At 40.0% G+C, this 16,972-nt stretch overlaps 1 protein-coding gene across 2 annotated transcripts; it reads right to left on the bottom strand.

The window, feature by feature from the left end:
* Positions 1–7,517: 7,517 nt before the first annotated feature.
* Positions 7,518–16,741, bottom strand: trpc4b (transient receptor potential cation channel, subfamily C, member 4b). Of its 2 annotated transcripts, XM_056441204.1 has the most exons (11): positions 15,884–16,264; positions 14,421–14,939; positions 10,730–11,066; positions 10,377–10,516; positions 9,380–9,693; positions 9,071–9,266; positions 8,772–8,966; positions 8,451–8,492; positions 8,226–8,315; positions 7,892–8,141; positions 7,518–7,753 (listed from the first exon to the last, which is right to left on the bottom strand). In XM_056441204.1, exons 1-11 carry the CDS (start codon positions 16,259–16,261, stop codon positions 7,623–7,625), a joined length of 2,592 nt encoding a protein of 863 aa, XP_056297179.1. In that variant the 5' UTR covers positions 16,262–16,264; the 3' UTR covers positions 7,518–7,622. The 2 variants fall into 2 exon arrangements, with proteins under 2 accessions (XP_056297179.1, XP_056297178.1); XM_056441203.1 differs by lacking the exon at positions 8,772–8,966 and adding an exon at positions 16,655–16,741 and having other exon boundaries at positions 7,518–8,141; positions 15,884–16,286.
* Between the last annotated feature and the right edge of the window lie 231 nt (positions 16,742–16,972).

The following is a 16,972-nucleotide window of genomic DNA, read 5'->3' as shown; positions in this document are numbered from 1 at the left end:
CTTTTTAAATCTTTTTTATTTTGGGTATGATGAATTATGATTATTATGACCATCACATTCACACAAAGTTTTGTAATATTTGTACTTTAACCCTCCTGTTATGTTGCGGGTCAAATTGACCCGTTTCAAATCGAGGAAAAATACTTCTAAGTGCTCTTTCTGTATAAAACTTCTTCTGCTTACCTTATTTAGTGTAATCAACGTTAAAAAAAAAACTACACAAATATCATGTATTTGCAACCCCCCCTGCAGGTTTATATAACAGAGATGATGTTCCAGGGTCAATTTGACCCGGCTGTGAAAGTGAAGGCTAAAAGTCATCAGAAGTGTCATGTTTAGACTATTTCTTTCTTTGTAAATGTAGGACAGTCTTTCTTACTCCCTCCCACCAAGTTTCAACACACACACCAACACACACACACACACACACACACACACACACGCACACACACACACACAAACACACATATCCGCACACACACAGACACACATATCAGCACACACACACCCCGTTCACAACCACATATATAAAGTTGTACACATTTCAAACTTCAAACAAAAGAATCAGGTGGTTGTTATGGGAACCATCTCTATCCTGCTGTGTGCCCATCACCCTACATGAGAAGCACACTTTACAGAAAAAACAATGTTTATCATCTTCTAACTTTCCCCCTAAATACACCTTTATTGGACATGAGACACTAATGTGAGTGTTTCTTTCATGTCTCTACTAATACATATGTAGTATAGTACTTCTAATATACTGTCTGTCTGACTATGAGAGACACACACCCTGTCTCATCCCAATCTCAGACCCACACACACACTCTTTCTAACGACCACACCTGTGCGAGAAATACAGATACTATTTTGCGGGAAAACTCCACCCACACGTATCAGGGGAGTGGCCAAACATACAAAATGGTTGCTGAGCAGTCCTACAACATTACACTCTGCAGATACATACGACTGCACCAAGAGGATGACTGTGTGCTGGTCTTTGGTCATCTTTTATCATATAATTTATGCATCTTAACACTAAAAATAAACATAACTGACGTTTACTTTCAATACAAATCCTTTATGACTCATTTGGCTTGATTTTTAGTGGGCGGGTCATTATGACCCTGAACAGCACAGGTGTCTCATCTCTATTTATCTACATCACCCCATGAAAAGAAAAAACGTACAAAATGCAAATAAAATTTAGGAGAAAATACATGTTATGGTAGACTAATGCAATTTAGATTTAGATTCTTTCAATGTTCCTAAAAAATTGTTTGAACATGTATTTTTCATTAAAACGAGTGAGTGCTCCTGATTGAACTCTGATCTATGGAGGGGTAAATAACTCAATTCCACTAAAAACTGATTTAATTGTTAGTAATGTTGTTGGTGATGAGGTACAAACTAGAGTTTTTAGAATTTTTTGGTTTCTGACCACTTTTGGATGATTCAACATTAACCGGGTCAAATTGACCCGGGAACATCACGGCTGTATGTAAGAAACAAACATAACAGGAGGGTTAACAAAAGAGAAGATTGTATTGGATGAACAAAAATAAAAAATTAAAACATTAGGACACATTAGGATATTTCCTTGTTAAAAAAAAGTAATTAAAGAATTTAGTGCTCAGTATTTGGTTGAAACAATTTTTTTTTAAATAGCTGTGCACATTTTTAGAGCCATAATGGGATGCAGAATCCAGCTGCATCACAAAAATGTCTGTTGGACGCAAGCAGAATGTGTATAAATCTTTCAGGATGTAGTTTGCTCCACCAAGTGGTGAGAAAGAGTGCAGGCAGTGGGTATGAAGCATCACTATTTGAAATTGATAATATTAAAAACAAATGTAATATTGGATTGGCAATTAATACCGAGGTGAATCACTATTTGAGATATAAAAGACTTCCAATCAATCAATGAGCCTAACCACCCAACCATAACAACTACACTTAGATGTAAAGTCTGAATTCTTGTCAGTTCTAAATCTGAAAATGTGTACTTTCACCTCTACTACATCACTGCTTTAATGTGTTAAAGGTATGTTCAAGAGCCGCACTAGCTTTTCAAAGCCTTCAAAGCTGGATCCACATTTCAAACCGATTGGCAAGTGTTGTAACACAAATACTAACAGAACACAGACATGTGTACTTTCTTGTTAGCGATCAATACAATATTTGTTGTTGTGAGCAAGTGTCTGTGAATTGCCTCACATTGAAATCCAAGAATTATTTAAAGAAAATTATAATACGCTGCAACCTACAAACAGCATGAGCACGCGTGTCAAACCCAATCTGCTTTTTGATCTTCTTGATTCCTAACTAATAAGAAGACTTGAATATGGCATCAAACATTACAAGTTTTCAAAGTGCAGCTGTTATTAAGCTTTACCAGTGGGTGTTGTTACTCACAGGATGCCCAAGTGGCATCACTTACACCATTCCCTCTCTGCTCTTCTCACAGTCCTGACAGAACAGATAGAACAGAAAAATGAAATGAAAGAATCTTTGTCTGCCAAGTCTTTGTATTGTTAGAGTTGGAAAAAGAGCCAGTCCTGGATCCAAGACTGCAGCACTGCAGCACATATCTGAGACTGAAAACCAGTTGGCTTGCTTATGCTTGTTTGTTATGTCTGTATTTTTAACCAGTGAGTAGAAACATTTTAAATATCTGAAAATTAAGCATATGCCCATTAAAAATATGATACTTTCAAGCCAAGACCCTCTTATGATCTTGATTCGTCAATGATTTAATAAAAGCACTTACACACTAAATCGCTGCACAGCCTCTTCTTCTCCTGAGGACTGGAACTCATTAAGTTTACAATATACCAAATAAAGTAAAGTAAAGACTCTGTACTTGCTTGCATGGAGCAATAATGGTACCAATGAACTAGCTGCAGTGATAATAAAATGTGTCTTAATCAGTCACTTTCACACACACTGCACAACGAATGGGAAAAAGTATGTCTGAGCATGGGTACAGTTTCTTATTTATATCTTGGTAGTATGATCCTTTTTTAGAGTGGACATTTAAGGGAAAAGAAATATGACATCAATCTAAATTCAGTCAGCGCTTTGATTGGCTTTGGGACAGTGGGATTTGATCACAGCTGCTATGGTAACATACTTAAATACTTCATCCAGCATCCCAGGTTGCTTTAATAATTCATCCGTATTAATGTCAAGGTGGCACATTCTTTTGCATGTTTTAATTGATTTCTCCGTTTGGGTTTGATTTGTTTGGGATTTTAGATTTAGATTTTTTATTGTTTTTTATTAGCTGCGTGTTTTTATATTTAGAATGTGGATAAAGGTGATGCAAACAAACAGCTGATTAATTGGACCACACCCCACACAGCTGAGACTGGTCAGGGTACCCCTCTGTGTACCCCTGTGACTGAGGGTGCGTGTGTTTTCCTCCTCAGCGGCCGCAGCAGTTCAGGAGAGGGGAGGCAGCAGTGGTGAGGACGAGATGCAGAGGATCCGACACCAGAGAAGTGTGTGTGTGGCCCCCTGAAACTTAAGTAGAGTACTCCCTTCTGCGCAATTATTTGTTCCCTGTAGAGACATTAGAGTCCAATAACGCCATTACAAGGGGAGTCATTTGTGTCACTGATTAACCCTGGCAAGATTAGCAGTTTCTTCCATTTTTAATACACCTTTGTTTTATCATTTGTTAAAGGGCTAACTTATATTTATTTTAGCTTTGTATACAGGCTACCGTTGTTTGGTATTTTTTAGATAGTATTTTAATTACTTTATATAAATAATTTAAAGTTCTCCCCTGGTGCTTATTTTTTAAGAGTGTAAATACAATGTATTGCTGATAAAGAATTACCTTGCACTCTTGTTTGACACTAATATAAATACATACTGTACTTCAGCAGCAATACAGTAATTACAATACCAACAACTCAATAAGAAAGACCTATATATATATATGTTATTGTTCTGCACATTTCACTTTAAATTACTGTTCATAGGTGGGTGTACAGTCTCTATACAGTCATGTCATGTTGACATAACATCGTAGCTCACAACACTCCAGTTGTCTTTTACATTATTTACACATCACTAGAGGGCGCCTGATGCCTACAAGTATACGATTTTAACACAAGGTAATTGTTCTTCTAACCACAATCACAAATCATTAAAAGGATATGGGAAAACTAATCAGGAGGAAATGCTAAAGTTGAACAGTGGTACACACCGAAGTTGTGTTTGTTGTTACTTTAAATAAACATCAACATGCAGAATATCCCCTTTCAGAATTGTGTTATCATTGGCTCCTTGTCAGTTTACAGCTGATTAGCAGGCATGCAGGATGTGAATAATGTACCATTCATTGTTAAACTAAAAGAACCCACCAAAACCTTTTTGGCAATACTTTTCCTTTGATAGTAAACAAAGAGAGACACATGTCTCGGGAGGATGTAAACTGTGCAACAAGTGCACTTTATTCTTGGGACCACTGTATATACAGCCAGAGAGAAGGTAAACTATTTAATGAAATCTTTTCTGCAGTACAGTTGCAGGCAACATGAGAGTGATGATTCCAGCAGTCAAGCAAATCAAGTGAAATCCAACTTAAAAAGTTCTGTTTTTTCTTTATCGTCGTGCCAACTTCTCTGTTTTAATCTAAGGAAAATGCATATTTTGAAATGGATAAAGAATACAGCATATTGTGCTGCAAATGGCAAAAGAAAAAAAATAAGAACAATGTTTTTTAATTAGCATTCTCTTATTTATTTGCAGATCAATTTCATTACATTACACGTGATAAATAACATAGCAGTCACACACATATCACATAAGGGCTCTTACACCTGCAACTTTATATGGAACTCGGGGTTAAGGAATACAGCTTGCAACAATTAGATTGCATTGCCTCTCCTGCTTCAACAACAGAAGAGGAGTAACATATGTTGCTTTCAACCTAAACAGGTTAGGGAGGAGTGAAAGAGAGACTAACCCTACACCCAAAACTAGCTAGTTGTTACATTCCGAGTTAATCAACAGTATAATTTCTTTGTCCAAATGAAGTAGATACTATGTTCCGGTATTAAATGCAACTTCCATTAATTCAGAGGAGGAAGAATGGATACTGTCAGCATACAATGAATATTACTTTTCTCTAGACATAGAGAAGATTATTTTTCATATCACAGTCGGAAGACAGTTCAGGGTGGAAGAAGATAGAAGAGGCAATAGGGTGTCAGGGCTCTTTGGAATTAAATGCTCATTGTAAAATAGGAATGAGGAACTTACTTCACAATTTAAGTTAGCCCTTACTCAGTGTTGCTGTATGTGTGTAATATAATGTGAGATAACATACTATATAGTGTCAGACAGACAATTCAATTCATTCAATTCAATCAATTATAATTCAATAATATCAATCACACAACAATTTTACAAATTTGTAATTTGTTACAATCTGTACACATAACCTACTGAAGCAGGTATCTGTAAAACCCAGGGGTGGCCTGAGGGGCTTCTGTCAGAGGCCCTCAACTGATCACAAGACAATCAACAATTGAAACAGGCAGCAACACACAACCACACACCACACAGGCAACCACACACAGACATACTTATTACATTAGCAAGTGCAGACATGAGTGCACCATGAAGACACCCATGTAACCCACCTATGGGGCTAACCACGGGACCCAAGGGGGGTCCATCACCGGCTAACAGGACCAGAACAAGGTCTCCAGAACTGGGGGACGAAAAAGAAGCTGAAAAAAAAGGAGCCCAACCTGTCACCAAAGCAAAAAAAAAAAATGTCGACAAAAAAAAATAACCCACTTTAAAGACAGCATATTCAGATTCAGAGCAAGACACAGATAAACCCACGCCTATAAAAACAACACAGCACATCTCTCTAAACAACTCTCACAGCTCTTTTGCACAGTTTGAAGCACAGAACAGCACTCACGTCCACAAGACCCCGCCCTCCCCCCATGTCAGGTTCTCCTGCCTGCTGCGCTGCTGCCATGAAGGGACCTCTCACTCCATCACCCACAACAGCAACAGATCCCAGACCTGGTCTGGGTGAAGTTGAAGAGGGAGGCAGAGGAGCTTAAGGACGGATGTCTTTAATACTTCTCTGAGACCAAGCTGTTGTTCCATCCATCATGCTTTCACCACCACACCATCATAAAGAAAGAAACCGTCAATCCGTCCTGCTTCTAACCGTCCAGTGGCACCCCCCCCCTCATAATCATCTTGAAGCTTTTGAGTCATGTCATGTATCAAATCCATTCTCCCCCCACTCTGGACCCTTTCCAGTTTGCATACTGGGCCAACGGTCCACGGAGGATGCAATCTGCCTGCTCTCCACCCAACAAAAGACTTGTATGTAAGAAATGCTGTTCATAGAGCTCAGCATTCAACACACATAATCCACAACAACTAATAATGCAAACTTGACCAGCTGGGGCTCAACACCGCTGTGTAAACTGCTGGACTTCCTGAGTGGAGAGGCCCACAGCAGCACGTGTTGGCACAACTCGAGCGAGCAGCACTCACAGCAGCACAGGGGCCCAGGGGGCTGTGTGCAGTCCCTGCTCTTCTTGCCTGCTGACTGCTGACTGCAAAACCCACAGCACCAATCAATCACACATGGTGTTTATTGCCGACACACTGATAGGGTGGTCTCACTCAAGGATGGCGAGACCCCGACAGGAGGGAGGTCAACCTTCTGACCACGTGGTGCGAGTCAACAACCTCCTGCTCTCGGTTAAACTTCATCAAAACCACACACCACACACCCACCACCACCATCCATTGCGGACGCGGAGCAGGAGCAGCAGCCTCAAATTCCCTTCTGGGACATCAGTGAGACCTCTCGTGACACAGACACAGCCAAGGCTACTACGAAGGCAAAAGCGAGGAAAGTCCTTTCCCCTGCCAAACTGAGTGTGCCAGTGTCCCCCCCCATGCACCTGTGCCTGCGGCACCATCGAGCATCCTGACCAGCTGCACAGCTGTCACTGCCACAGCTGCCTGCACACACCACAGCAGGAGCGCGCGCAGCGAAGCATAGTGAAGGCAGCTGAAGGATCATGGGTGCCCCCCTCCCCCTCCCCCCCTGCAGGATATACAACACACCCGCCTCACCGACCACGATTGTGAGTTGTGACCACCCCCCCCACCCTCTCACGGCCCCTCCCCCTCTGGGAGGGAGAGGAAGCTCTCCACACCACACCCACAGGCTGTCCAACAGCATCCACCAGGCGTCAGGAGCTGAACTCTCTCTCCCATCCTCCCCTCTCGTTCTCTTTCAGACTCATGTCTGAATGCTGCTAGTTCAATTTATTTTTGTGTTGTCTATATTATTTATTTTGTCTATGTTATGTTGCACACTTTTTTATGTTGCACAATGCACAATTCTTTTTATGTTGGACAGAAGAGAAACATAATTTCAATCTTCTGTATGTTTGCACACATGAAAAATTGACAAATAAAACTGACTTTGACTATATATTACAGTGTACAGCATTAATTTAACTGCATATATTGTTTAACTTGTAATCAGAAGATAATATCATGCTTTTTGATAAACATGTTTGAAACCATTATCAAAATCCCTCCAAAAAACAAACAAATACTTATTTTGTAGATGTATTTGGCTCATTTTTTCCTTCCTTAGTATTTTTAATGCAAGAATGTTCAATCTCCTGAATGTCCCTGTCCACTTTCTCTGAGACTTCAACAATCACTCTCTCATTCTGAAGGTCTTCTTGGTTTTGTCCACCAAATCTCTCCTTATCTTCCTCTAAGTATATTGCATCATATTTGTGAGAGTGGAGTGTCTGTCCCTGGAGGGACCCAGCATCTGAGACAGTCTTGGCTAGGGCCTTCTGGGTTTGTCCTATGCTGGACAGAACAACTGAATCATGCACTTGCCTGTTCGAGCCCACAGAGCTCTGCAGGGTGGGGGAGGTCATGTCAAACACGTACTGCTTCTGTTGAAGCTCATCAGTAGGGAATTTGGGAGAGTACTTGAATGAGTTTCCAGGGTAAGCCAAGTTGGAGGTTGCAGCGTTACTTGCGACCCCACCTTGAGGTTTACACTTCATCATTCCGAGGACTTCATAGCGGAAGCTGGAGATATCCTGCTTGAGCTCCTATCAATGATTGAGAACCAGTGATTAAACAGCAGACATAACACAGCAATGAAAAAATAGCTTGATTACTTTACTGCATACTACCTTGAAATTCTCTTCTGTTAGCCCTTCCTCTCTCTTGACATCTCGGATCATTGCTGCAACATAGCGCTTCATGAGGTTCTTCAAAACCTCCTAAAAAATACACAGAATTTCTTGAGGTAAAAGAAACATGGAATTGTTCTTAAATAAAGTTTTATAAAAACTTAGCTAAGTAAAAAAACAATACATAAAAAATAATTAGAGTTCATTAAGTAACACAAGTCATACCTGATACTCGTGGTTTAATCTTACATTTTCGGCCGCGCGTCTCTGAAACAAAAAGGAAAAATGGTAACCAAGTGACACATTTTTTGGTATGCATATAGGGTGAATTGATGTTACTTTACTCGCCCCTTTTTAATACGAGCTCTTATGTTCAAGATTAACTTGGTGACTATGACATGAAGGGAAGAAAACAGGTAATATAATGTATTCTTCATTCTTTTGGTGCCACCCGCTTTAACTCTATAATCTGAGACAGGCATTAAATACATATACAATGCATATGTGATAACATGGATCAGAACAAATATCTCTAAAATTCCTTACCCCCAAAGTTTCAAATGTTTCAAGTCTTTTTAAACTTGTTCTCTTAAATAAATGACTCTTTATCCATCCAATTACATAATAAATTGACTTTGGAGTTGGTATTATATTGAATGGAGATGGCAAAGTTCCCCCTTCTTCAAAATAGCTCATCCATAATTTTGTTCTTGCAAATTTCCACTCTATATCTGCATGATCCTGAAAAGAACAAGAAACAGAATTGAAATTTTTTTGTTGTTGCTTAGGAGTACAAGACAAATTGGTGTGGTAAAACTAGATCATGTGTAAGCTATAGCACTCACAGCAATGTGCTGGTAGGAATTGTTCATCATTGCAATTAGCATGTTCAAAAGCACGACCAGGGAGATGACGTTATACGTGCCAAACATGGTGCTGCCCACAAACTCAGTGAATTCATGGTGTGGTTTCACATTGGTCACATGGAGGGGAATCAGGCCAAAAACAGACCAAAATAAGGTCTGCATTGTCTCGAACAGCCTGAAAAGCAAATCACCATACATCATACAATGCGCTGCTGAAAAACAAATAACAGTGTAATTATTAACAGTGCAGATTTGTCAGAGACAATAAATTTAAGAACTCCAACTTGCGTTGAGAAGGCGTTGTTTTGCGTATTACAGCGAATACCCTTGCATTTACCGTCCTCATTTGTTTCATAATAAAAGTAGAGTTGGTTGAGGCCATTAGCAAAGGATAACAGCACGAGACAATAGATGAAGAGGAACTTGAGGATGTCCAGGAGCATGCGGCCCAGTGAGATCTGTAAGGGGCCCAGATGGGAGTTGGCAGTAAAAAGGCAAATGAGGCGCAAGGAGCTGAAGATGTTGGCAATGGCAAACAATGCCTCGGCAATCAAAGTCGGATGCCACATTTCCCAGTTATTTCTGGATTTTTGACCATAGTACTGTAAAGAAAAAGAGAACAGGAACAGTGAATTCATAAAATAGATGCTGCAACGTTTCAAGTTAACTGTTCTACTGCAAAGTACAACTGTGATGCCATTTATTTTCCCTTTTCTCTTAAAAGTAAACTATGATAGAGGCCGCAGCAAAGTTACATGTTTGGGTTAACATACACGTTTTTCTAATTATATTTACTTTGATATACTGTGTTGATAGGAATGTTAAACTAATGGCCATCAAATAGCTTGCACTGTTACATGTACAATACTGTAACGGACTGAGGGACATGTAATCTTAACCTGTTATTTGTGTTATTGTGGTTACAGGAAGAAGTGTTCTAGATAAGATTAGTTATGGCAATTACTGAGTTCAAGAGGTCAGGGAAGGTCTCATGAACTCTGTGTCGCTGTGGAAGCTGTCAATCATCCTCGCTACCTATGGGGGTGGGAGGGACACATGAGCGTATTTGGGATTGGCAGAGCGAGTGAAGTGGAATGTTGTTGTTGTGTGCTACTTGTGTGTGAAGAGAGTCTCTGACCGGAGCTTATGGAGTAGAATGTTTGACGGTGTTCACTGTTGTTTGGCGTAGGCTACGGCCCACAGTAGCCTGGTACTTGTTCCCGAATAAACGGCAATCACTAATAAAACGTCTCGTAGCTTTCCTGACCCAGGGACGCCACAATACCTTTGCAAAGGCAACACATTTCAGAGAAATTGTTGCAAGATACAAGGAGTTCACTATGAAGTCCATTAAGTTCCACCAGTCATCTATGTAGTCTTGAAAACCACTATCCCACATCTGTTTGATCTCAGTCCATACGAAGCCTTGGAGAGAAAAAAAAAAGGTACATTTGTCAACACCATCACTAAAGTATAGTTCCACAGGAAAAGTGTGCGACAAACATCTGGTCTGCAGATAGAACAGCATGGTCGTGGTCACAGTAAGCAGCTTTGTTTGACTTTTTCCAAATGTGTGCAAGTATAGTGTACAGATGTATGTGTATGTATGTGTGTGTGTGTGTGTTTGTTTGTTGTTACCAAGCACCCAGGGCAGGATCAGCCATTCCACAGTGGTGGGTTTTGGGCCTTGATAGTTCCGGTCTGCAGAGGCTATATGCTGCGAGGCCAACAGGAGCAGGAAGAGGAAGGTCAGGTAGGAAGAAGTGTGACAGATGAACTTGATGAAAGGTTTACGGATGAATAATCCATAACGGCTCTTTGGAGAGATCACGTAGAAGATGGATAACAGTGGAAAAAGGAGGCCAATGAAGATACATGTGATGAGTTTTGCTGCCCAGTGACGCCTCCTCCAGCCTGGGAACTCATCATACCACTGAGACGCCAGCAGCTGCTGACAGTTGGGCTGAGCAACGAACTAGAAGCAAGGGAGGGACAAGGAAAGACATATTAACTCAAAATGAACGAGCTTCTTGTCTGTGAATTCCATTCAGAAAATTATGGAAAAATCAGAACAAAGGTCATTAATTATAAAACTACCTGCTTTAGAGATCTGTGAACTGTACAAAGAACTGCATATCTCCCAAATGCCCAACGTTTGCATGTGACATTTAAATTATCATGATTATCTTGGCTATAACGATCTCAGTACAATTTGCTACAATTAAATACATTATGTAAAAGCAAACTAGCATTTACATGTTTAATTTAAATAAACATATATCATAACATGTATGTAAGTTAAATCCTTTTGAACAAAAGTGTGTCACATCTGTAGTGCTGTTTGCACATGTAAACACCTTAGATCAGATTCTTCTTCAAAGTACCAAGCTTGTCCATCACTTACCGGAGTGTCAATAGGACATAGCCCAACAACCTCAATTATTATATAACAACCCAACATATGGAACCTTCATGCAATCTCTAAAAACATCCTTTAGGAACTCCTCCAACTGAGGACATTCAACAGACGTTTGTATGTTGTCTATATTATGTTTAGCACAACTTATCTGACATCCAATCGCAAAAGTCCAATGCAACTCATTACATGAGACTTGTATGTCACAAAATAAATAACAGGCTTTTATCTTGTAAGCATGGAATACAAAAGTTTCAAGTGGGAAAACATTTCGGAATCTTGTTGAGAAGCGATAGACTGTGAGATTTGATATAAACATCTGCTGGACATCAGCAGATGGGGATCGAAGTTAATTTTGGCTTAACCAAGTTAAGGCCAAATGGATCCCCATTATGGTTCTATATAACATTACATGGAGGGTGATGAGGTCATCTGTCAATGCAGAATCGGACATCTTTAACGTTTGATATTCGTCCTTGTGAGATGTTGACTTGCTGTAACGTGACTGGAGGCAAATGGTGGCATCTGGTGGGAACAGATTTTGTCTGAGGACATGTTTGGAAAGTGAAGATCCCCCCCATTCACATGTCACAACACTCTTCTCCTTAAAAATAAGTATTAATTATGTCCGAAGGCATGTTCTTAGTGATGACAGTGTATTGTGCCTATTAATTAGCTAATAAAAAACGTTTCACATGCAAACAAAACATTACAAAATATATATATTCTGCAATTTTTGGTAGATAACATTAACAACTGTCAGTTTATGTTTCTTTACATGCATATTGTAGATATACATACAATGTATCTAGTAATTACATCTTGTATTCAACACTCAACAAAGTGTATCATGGGGTGCTACACTGCAGCACATTGTATGCAGAGCAATGAGTTCTCTGGACATGTGGCATTATGTGGTTCTTACTTCTGAGTGAGAGTTTTGGGGGTTTAGGATGTGAACTTAACTTTAAAGTTAGGCTTTGTAATTCCACTTCAACCATTCATCGCTAGATTAAATACTAACCTGATAACTAAGCTCTGCTCAACAAATAAAAGCAAATAGTTTACTTTTCAAACTACCAACATGTTACCACACATTGTTTCATCATTATTTTACATTTTACATTACAGGAGCAAGAAAACAAAACCCAAATCAGAGTAGATTGAGTGCTACGGGTAAAATGAATGCAGGGTAGGAGAAAGAAAAGAAAGAAAACGTCTTAACTGAATACATAAAAAGGAGATTGTTCCACTAATGATGAGAACATCCGGGAATGTAGGTTGCTCATGAACATTATCAGCAGCACCAGTCTAGTTTATTAAAGTCTGTCACTACTTTGGTGCTTTTTCTTCAAGGAAGTCAACGGACCATTTGACATTTGCATCATATGTGCCTTACTATACTGTCTGTATACAATATACATCGTACGGTTCTACATAGATTACACCCCCATTCTCCAGTCTAATCCAAGGAGTGGTCAACTACATCAATGTTTGGAACTATGCAACTCACTCAGACATCTGTTTGTTGGTGTATATGCCACTTTTTGAGAGGAAGGTCCAGGTACAGTCTGTCACAACAAAGTTATTTTGAGAAAACATACATTTTCTGAATGCTTACCATGACAGTGACACATCAGAAAAGCTACAAGGTTAGAATTTTTTTTCTAATTGTGTCTTTTACAGAGCTGAGAAAGAATCTCTATAATGCTTTCTAATAGTACAACTGTGCAATAAGTGCTACGCAAAGGAACGACTGCCACATTGGCAAATAACCGAAGGTGGTCAGAGTAAAACAATGTGGCCCCGGCACATAGAACAAAACAAAGGTGTGGCTTGCTTCTTTCATTTTCTTGTGCACAACTTTAGGACATCACAAGTGTATCACAATGACTAAAGGTACTAATGTTGTCAAACGTTACACAAGCAAATCTGTTTCCAACTGATCATACTGTATATGGGGTGTGAATAATACAAACTAACACAAATGATCAATAGTACAATATGAAAGGCATCAGTAATAAACTTCCCTATTTTGCATGATATTGAAGAAAAACTATCTAAATGCACCAACTAAATACATAAGCAAGTATTACCGAGAGTACACCCATCTGTATTAAGACAAATACCCACTGAGCCCTTGAAGTTCAGCTGTAACCTTTTCCCATGGAGACCAATGTGGCACACGGGGCAGCTGTCGGGTCTTTCATTCTCACATTGCCAACCGTCACATCCAAATACAACAGAAAAGCACTGCGTGGTCTCTAAGATGCTGAAGGCGAGACACAATTTAATGTAGAAGATGAGCAGTGCAAGAGGATTTATGAGCATTTAATTGTGAAAATACTACACACCTACTGTACACAGACAAAACCCAAAAGCTTGACTTTGTCTCTTTAAGGAGTGCCTCTATTTCAAAACAAATGACAGAAAATTAGCATCGCATCCAATAGATACTTATTCCAAAGAAGATGCTAAAAGACAGTAAAAGGTTTCCACCCTAATTAAACTATTATGACTATGTATTTCAGGGAAATGGCCATCACTTATTCCATCATTATCCCCAATTATCCAATTGTCATGGGATTGTCTCAGAGTGCATCTGTAATGCACTGCTAAGAGCCAGCCTGGCAATTATATGTTGCTCTAAACTCCCGAAGGACATCCCCACCCATCTGAGGCCATTTACAACTCATCTTGGAACCGTTCTTGTTATCCAGTCCGTGTTGTGGAAATAATGCAACATGTATTCCTTGTTGTACTTGTTACATCAATTTCAATATACTGTTAAGTCAGTCCTCAATTTGTCTGTGTGTGTGTGTGGCAGTGTTACCAAGAAAACTTGTTATTCTAATACCGTAGGGCACTGCAATAATGCGATACAGAGGATATCATAATATTCAAAGAGTTTACCTCCTTCTGGCAATATTTGATAGCCAGCTTCAGTCGGGCCAGATCATTAGTGATCTCATCCAGCATGGGGTTGATGTCATCGCGGTAGTTGAGGATTATTTTCAACTCTTTAGAGCTCCTGGTCTGGTCCAAGAGGTTCTTTGCAAAATGTTTACACAGATTGGACAGTTCCTCATACTCTGACTTGAACTCGTTTTCTACTGTGCTGAGCTCCTTCAGCTCCCAGCTGAGTTGAAACGCCGTGAGGAAAGGATCTTCGCTTGAGAGGGCAATCAGAGATGAGCTGGCGAGGGCCTTGTAGATGTTAAGACGGGAGCGTGAGTGGCGTAAGCCGTCCACGTCGGAACTGGACCCACAATCCATACAGTTGCAGCGCACAGCATGTGGCTGAGGAATGGAAACCCCTCGCTGCAGAAGCAGTTTAATGATCTCGTAGTTGTTGGTGTGGGCTGCAAGGATGATTGGAGTGATGTCTGGGGTGAAGTCTGAAAACTGTTTGTCCAGTAGAATTGGTGGGACCTTTTTAAGGATACAGAGAGAGACAAACACAAATAAAGAGAAAATGAAACAGAATACATTTATGGTACACTAGTATTTTTTAAAAGATGGTTCACAAAAGAAAATATTCTTTTCAACCCTACACATGAACTGAAACTGGTTTAAATTGGTCTAATTGTATTTGTCTTGGGTCTCTGAGAATCTTATCTAAAAGCAAGCACACAGCTAATGGCTTATGGTTGAGCTGGCATCAAAATATCTTCCTGTTTGGATGCAACTGTCTTCACATATGTGACCAAGTCCATTATCGGAAGACCGAGGAGTGTCAAAAACATATTTACAAAATCTCCAGACAGTGGAGAATGGCGATTTGTTGAAAAAGCTGTGGCAAAACAACAACACGCACATCAAAGAAGCTCAGCACTGCAGTGTGAATGCAGCACATAGAAGATACATTTCTCAAATAAACATAGCCATTTCTGAAACAAAGAATAGAGAAAAGCACATAACCCTTTTAAAATATTATTAAGAATAAAATAAAATCACTATAGCTGACATAACATTGACCTAAATGTTTGTATTGTGCTCTAGTAGCTTAAATGTAGCTGTCCAGCAAGTACTAGTTTTAAAGAATAGCAAAGATGTTGCCTTGTAAATATAGGAAAATCGATTTTCTGAACTACATATATATTATTCTGCCCTAATGAATAAGAAAAGTATACCTCAACAAAGGTTTCTGGAAAATTGATACACAGGTTGGTGACAAATATAAATCTGAATATACAGTAAGCCTACAGTAATCACATGAGGCATAACTGTGGGCAGGTTGGTTAAAATGATGTTACAGTTGTAAATTAGCTCAGAAAAGGTTTTTAAATTAATTGACCAAGGCCAGAAAAGTTAGAAATAAACAGCAAGTGAAACACCTGTGGGAATGTAAAATGTGATCTACTCATGAATGATACCTGTTTTTCTCCACGTGGCTTCTTGTGGTTGAGCAGCAGCTCCACCGCCCCCACGACTTCTTTGCGGATGGCATGTAGCAGGGCATCACCCACATACACATTAAAGCTGAGCAGCAGATCAATAATCTCCAGGTTTTCATTTTCAATAGCAATGAGCAGAGCTGTGCGCCCCAGGCGGTCGATGCAGTTGATGTTTATCCTGAAGTAGATCTCCGCTTCCTCCAGGGCTTGTTTCACACTGGCATAGTCCCCCTTTTCAACAGCACACAGGTAGGCCCTCTCCAGGTTAGAGAGCTCAGACTCCGCCCGCACGACCCGCAGGGGGATGCGGTCCCGGTATGTGGAGTTGTCAGTTTCCTTGTAATATAGCTGTGACATGGCTGCGACAGCCTCAACGTCTCAACTGAGAATTAATGAGAAATAATAAGACAACAGAGAATATTAAATTAAGTTTCCGCGTTGATGTTTCAGACACAGTGGGATCAGTATCAGTATGGGAACTCCTAAAACAGTCTATATCCATCTGAACAGTTTATAAGCCGTATGCTATTTTGACAACATATTTGGCCAAAAAGATGTAGGCCTATTTATGTTTTTCATTAAAATCATTGTTTAAACATGTCATTGTGAAACTGAAAACGCTCTTCCACGAGTGAACATGACCTGATTACACGTATGTTTTCTTTCAGTTGACAAATAGGCTGAAACGTGCGTAATCACACACATTGACCCCCGCAACCATCATGCGCACATAAACCACGGAAACTTTACCTTACTCCTGTTGATTTCCAGTTGTGATGTACCCAACGAGGATGCGGCTGTCAGAAAGAAAACGTGCGCGGTCGCATCCTTATCTGGTCATTAAAGGTCTCCACTGGAGACGCTGTAACTTATCACTAGCATGCACTCCCCCTCCCTTTGTGTGGAGCATTCAGCAAATGTCACTGCCCTGGCTGACTGCACGGTCTGCGAAGTACACGCGTTGAATCAGGTGGGACCAACAGACACTGCGTAACTACTCAGGGTCTTTATCCATCACCGCCCCTTTTCACTTCGGGGTTCTCTGTGTCAGTCGAGCAGGCAGCATAG

The sequence above is a fragment of the Pseudoliparis swirei genome, chromosome 20, assembly GCF_029220125.1.
Source record: "Pseudoliparis swirei isolate HS2019 ecotype Mariana Trench chromosome 20, NWPU_hadal_v1, whole genome shotgun sequence".
Classification (NCBI taxonomy): domain Eukaryota; kingdom Metazoa; phylum Chordata; class Actinopteri; order Perciformes; family Liparidae; genus Pseudoliparis; species Pseudoliparis swirei.
Note: the sequence above shows the minus strand (reverse complement) of the source record. Positions and strands in the feature narration are given on the sequence as shown.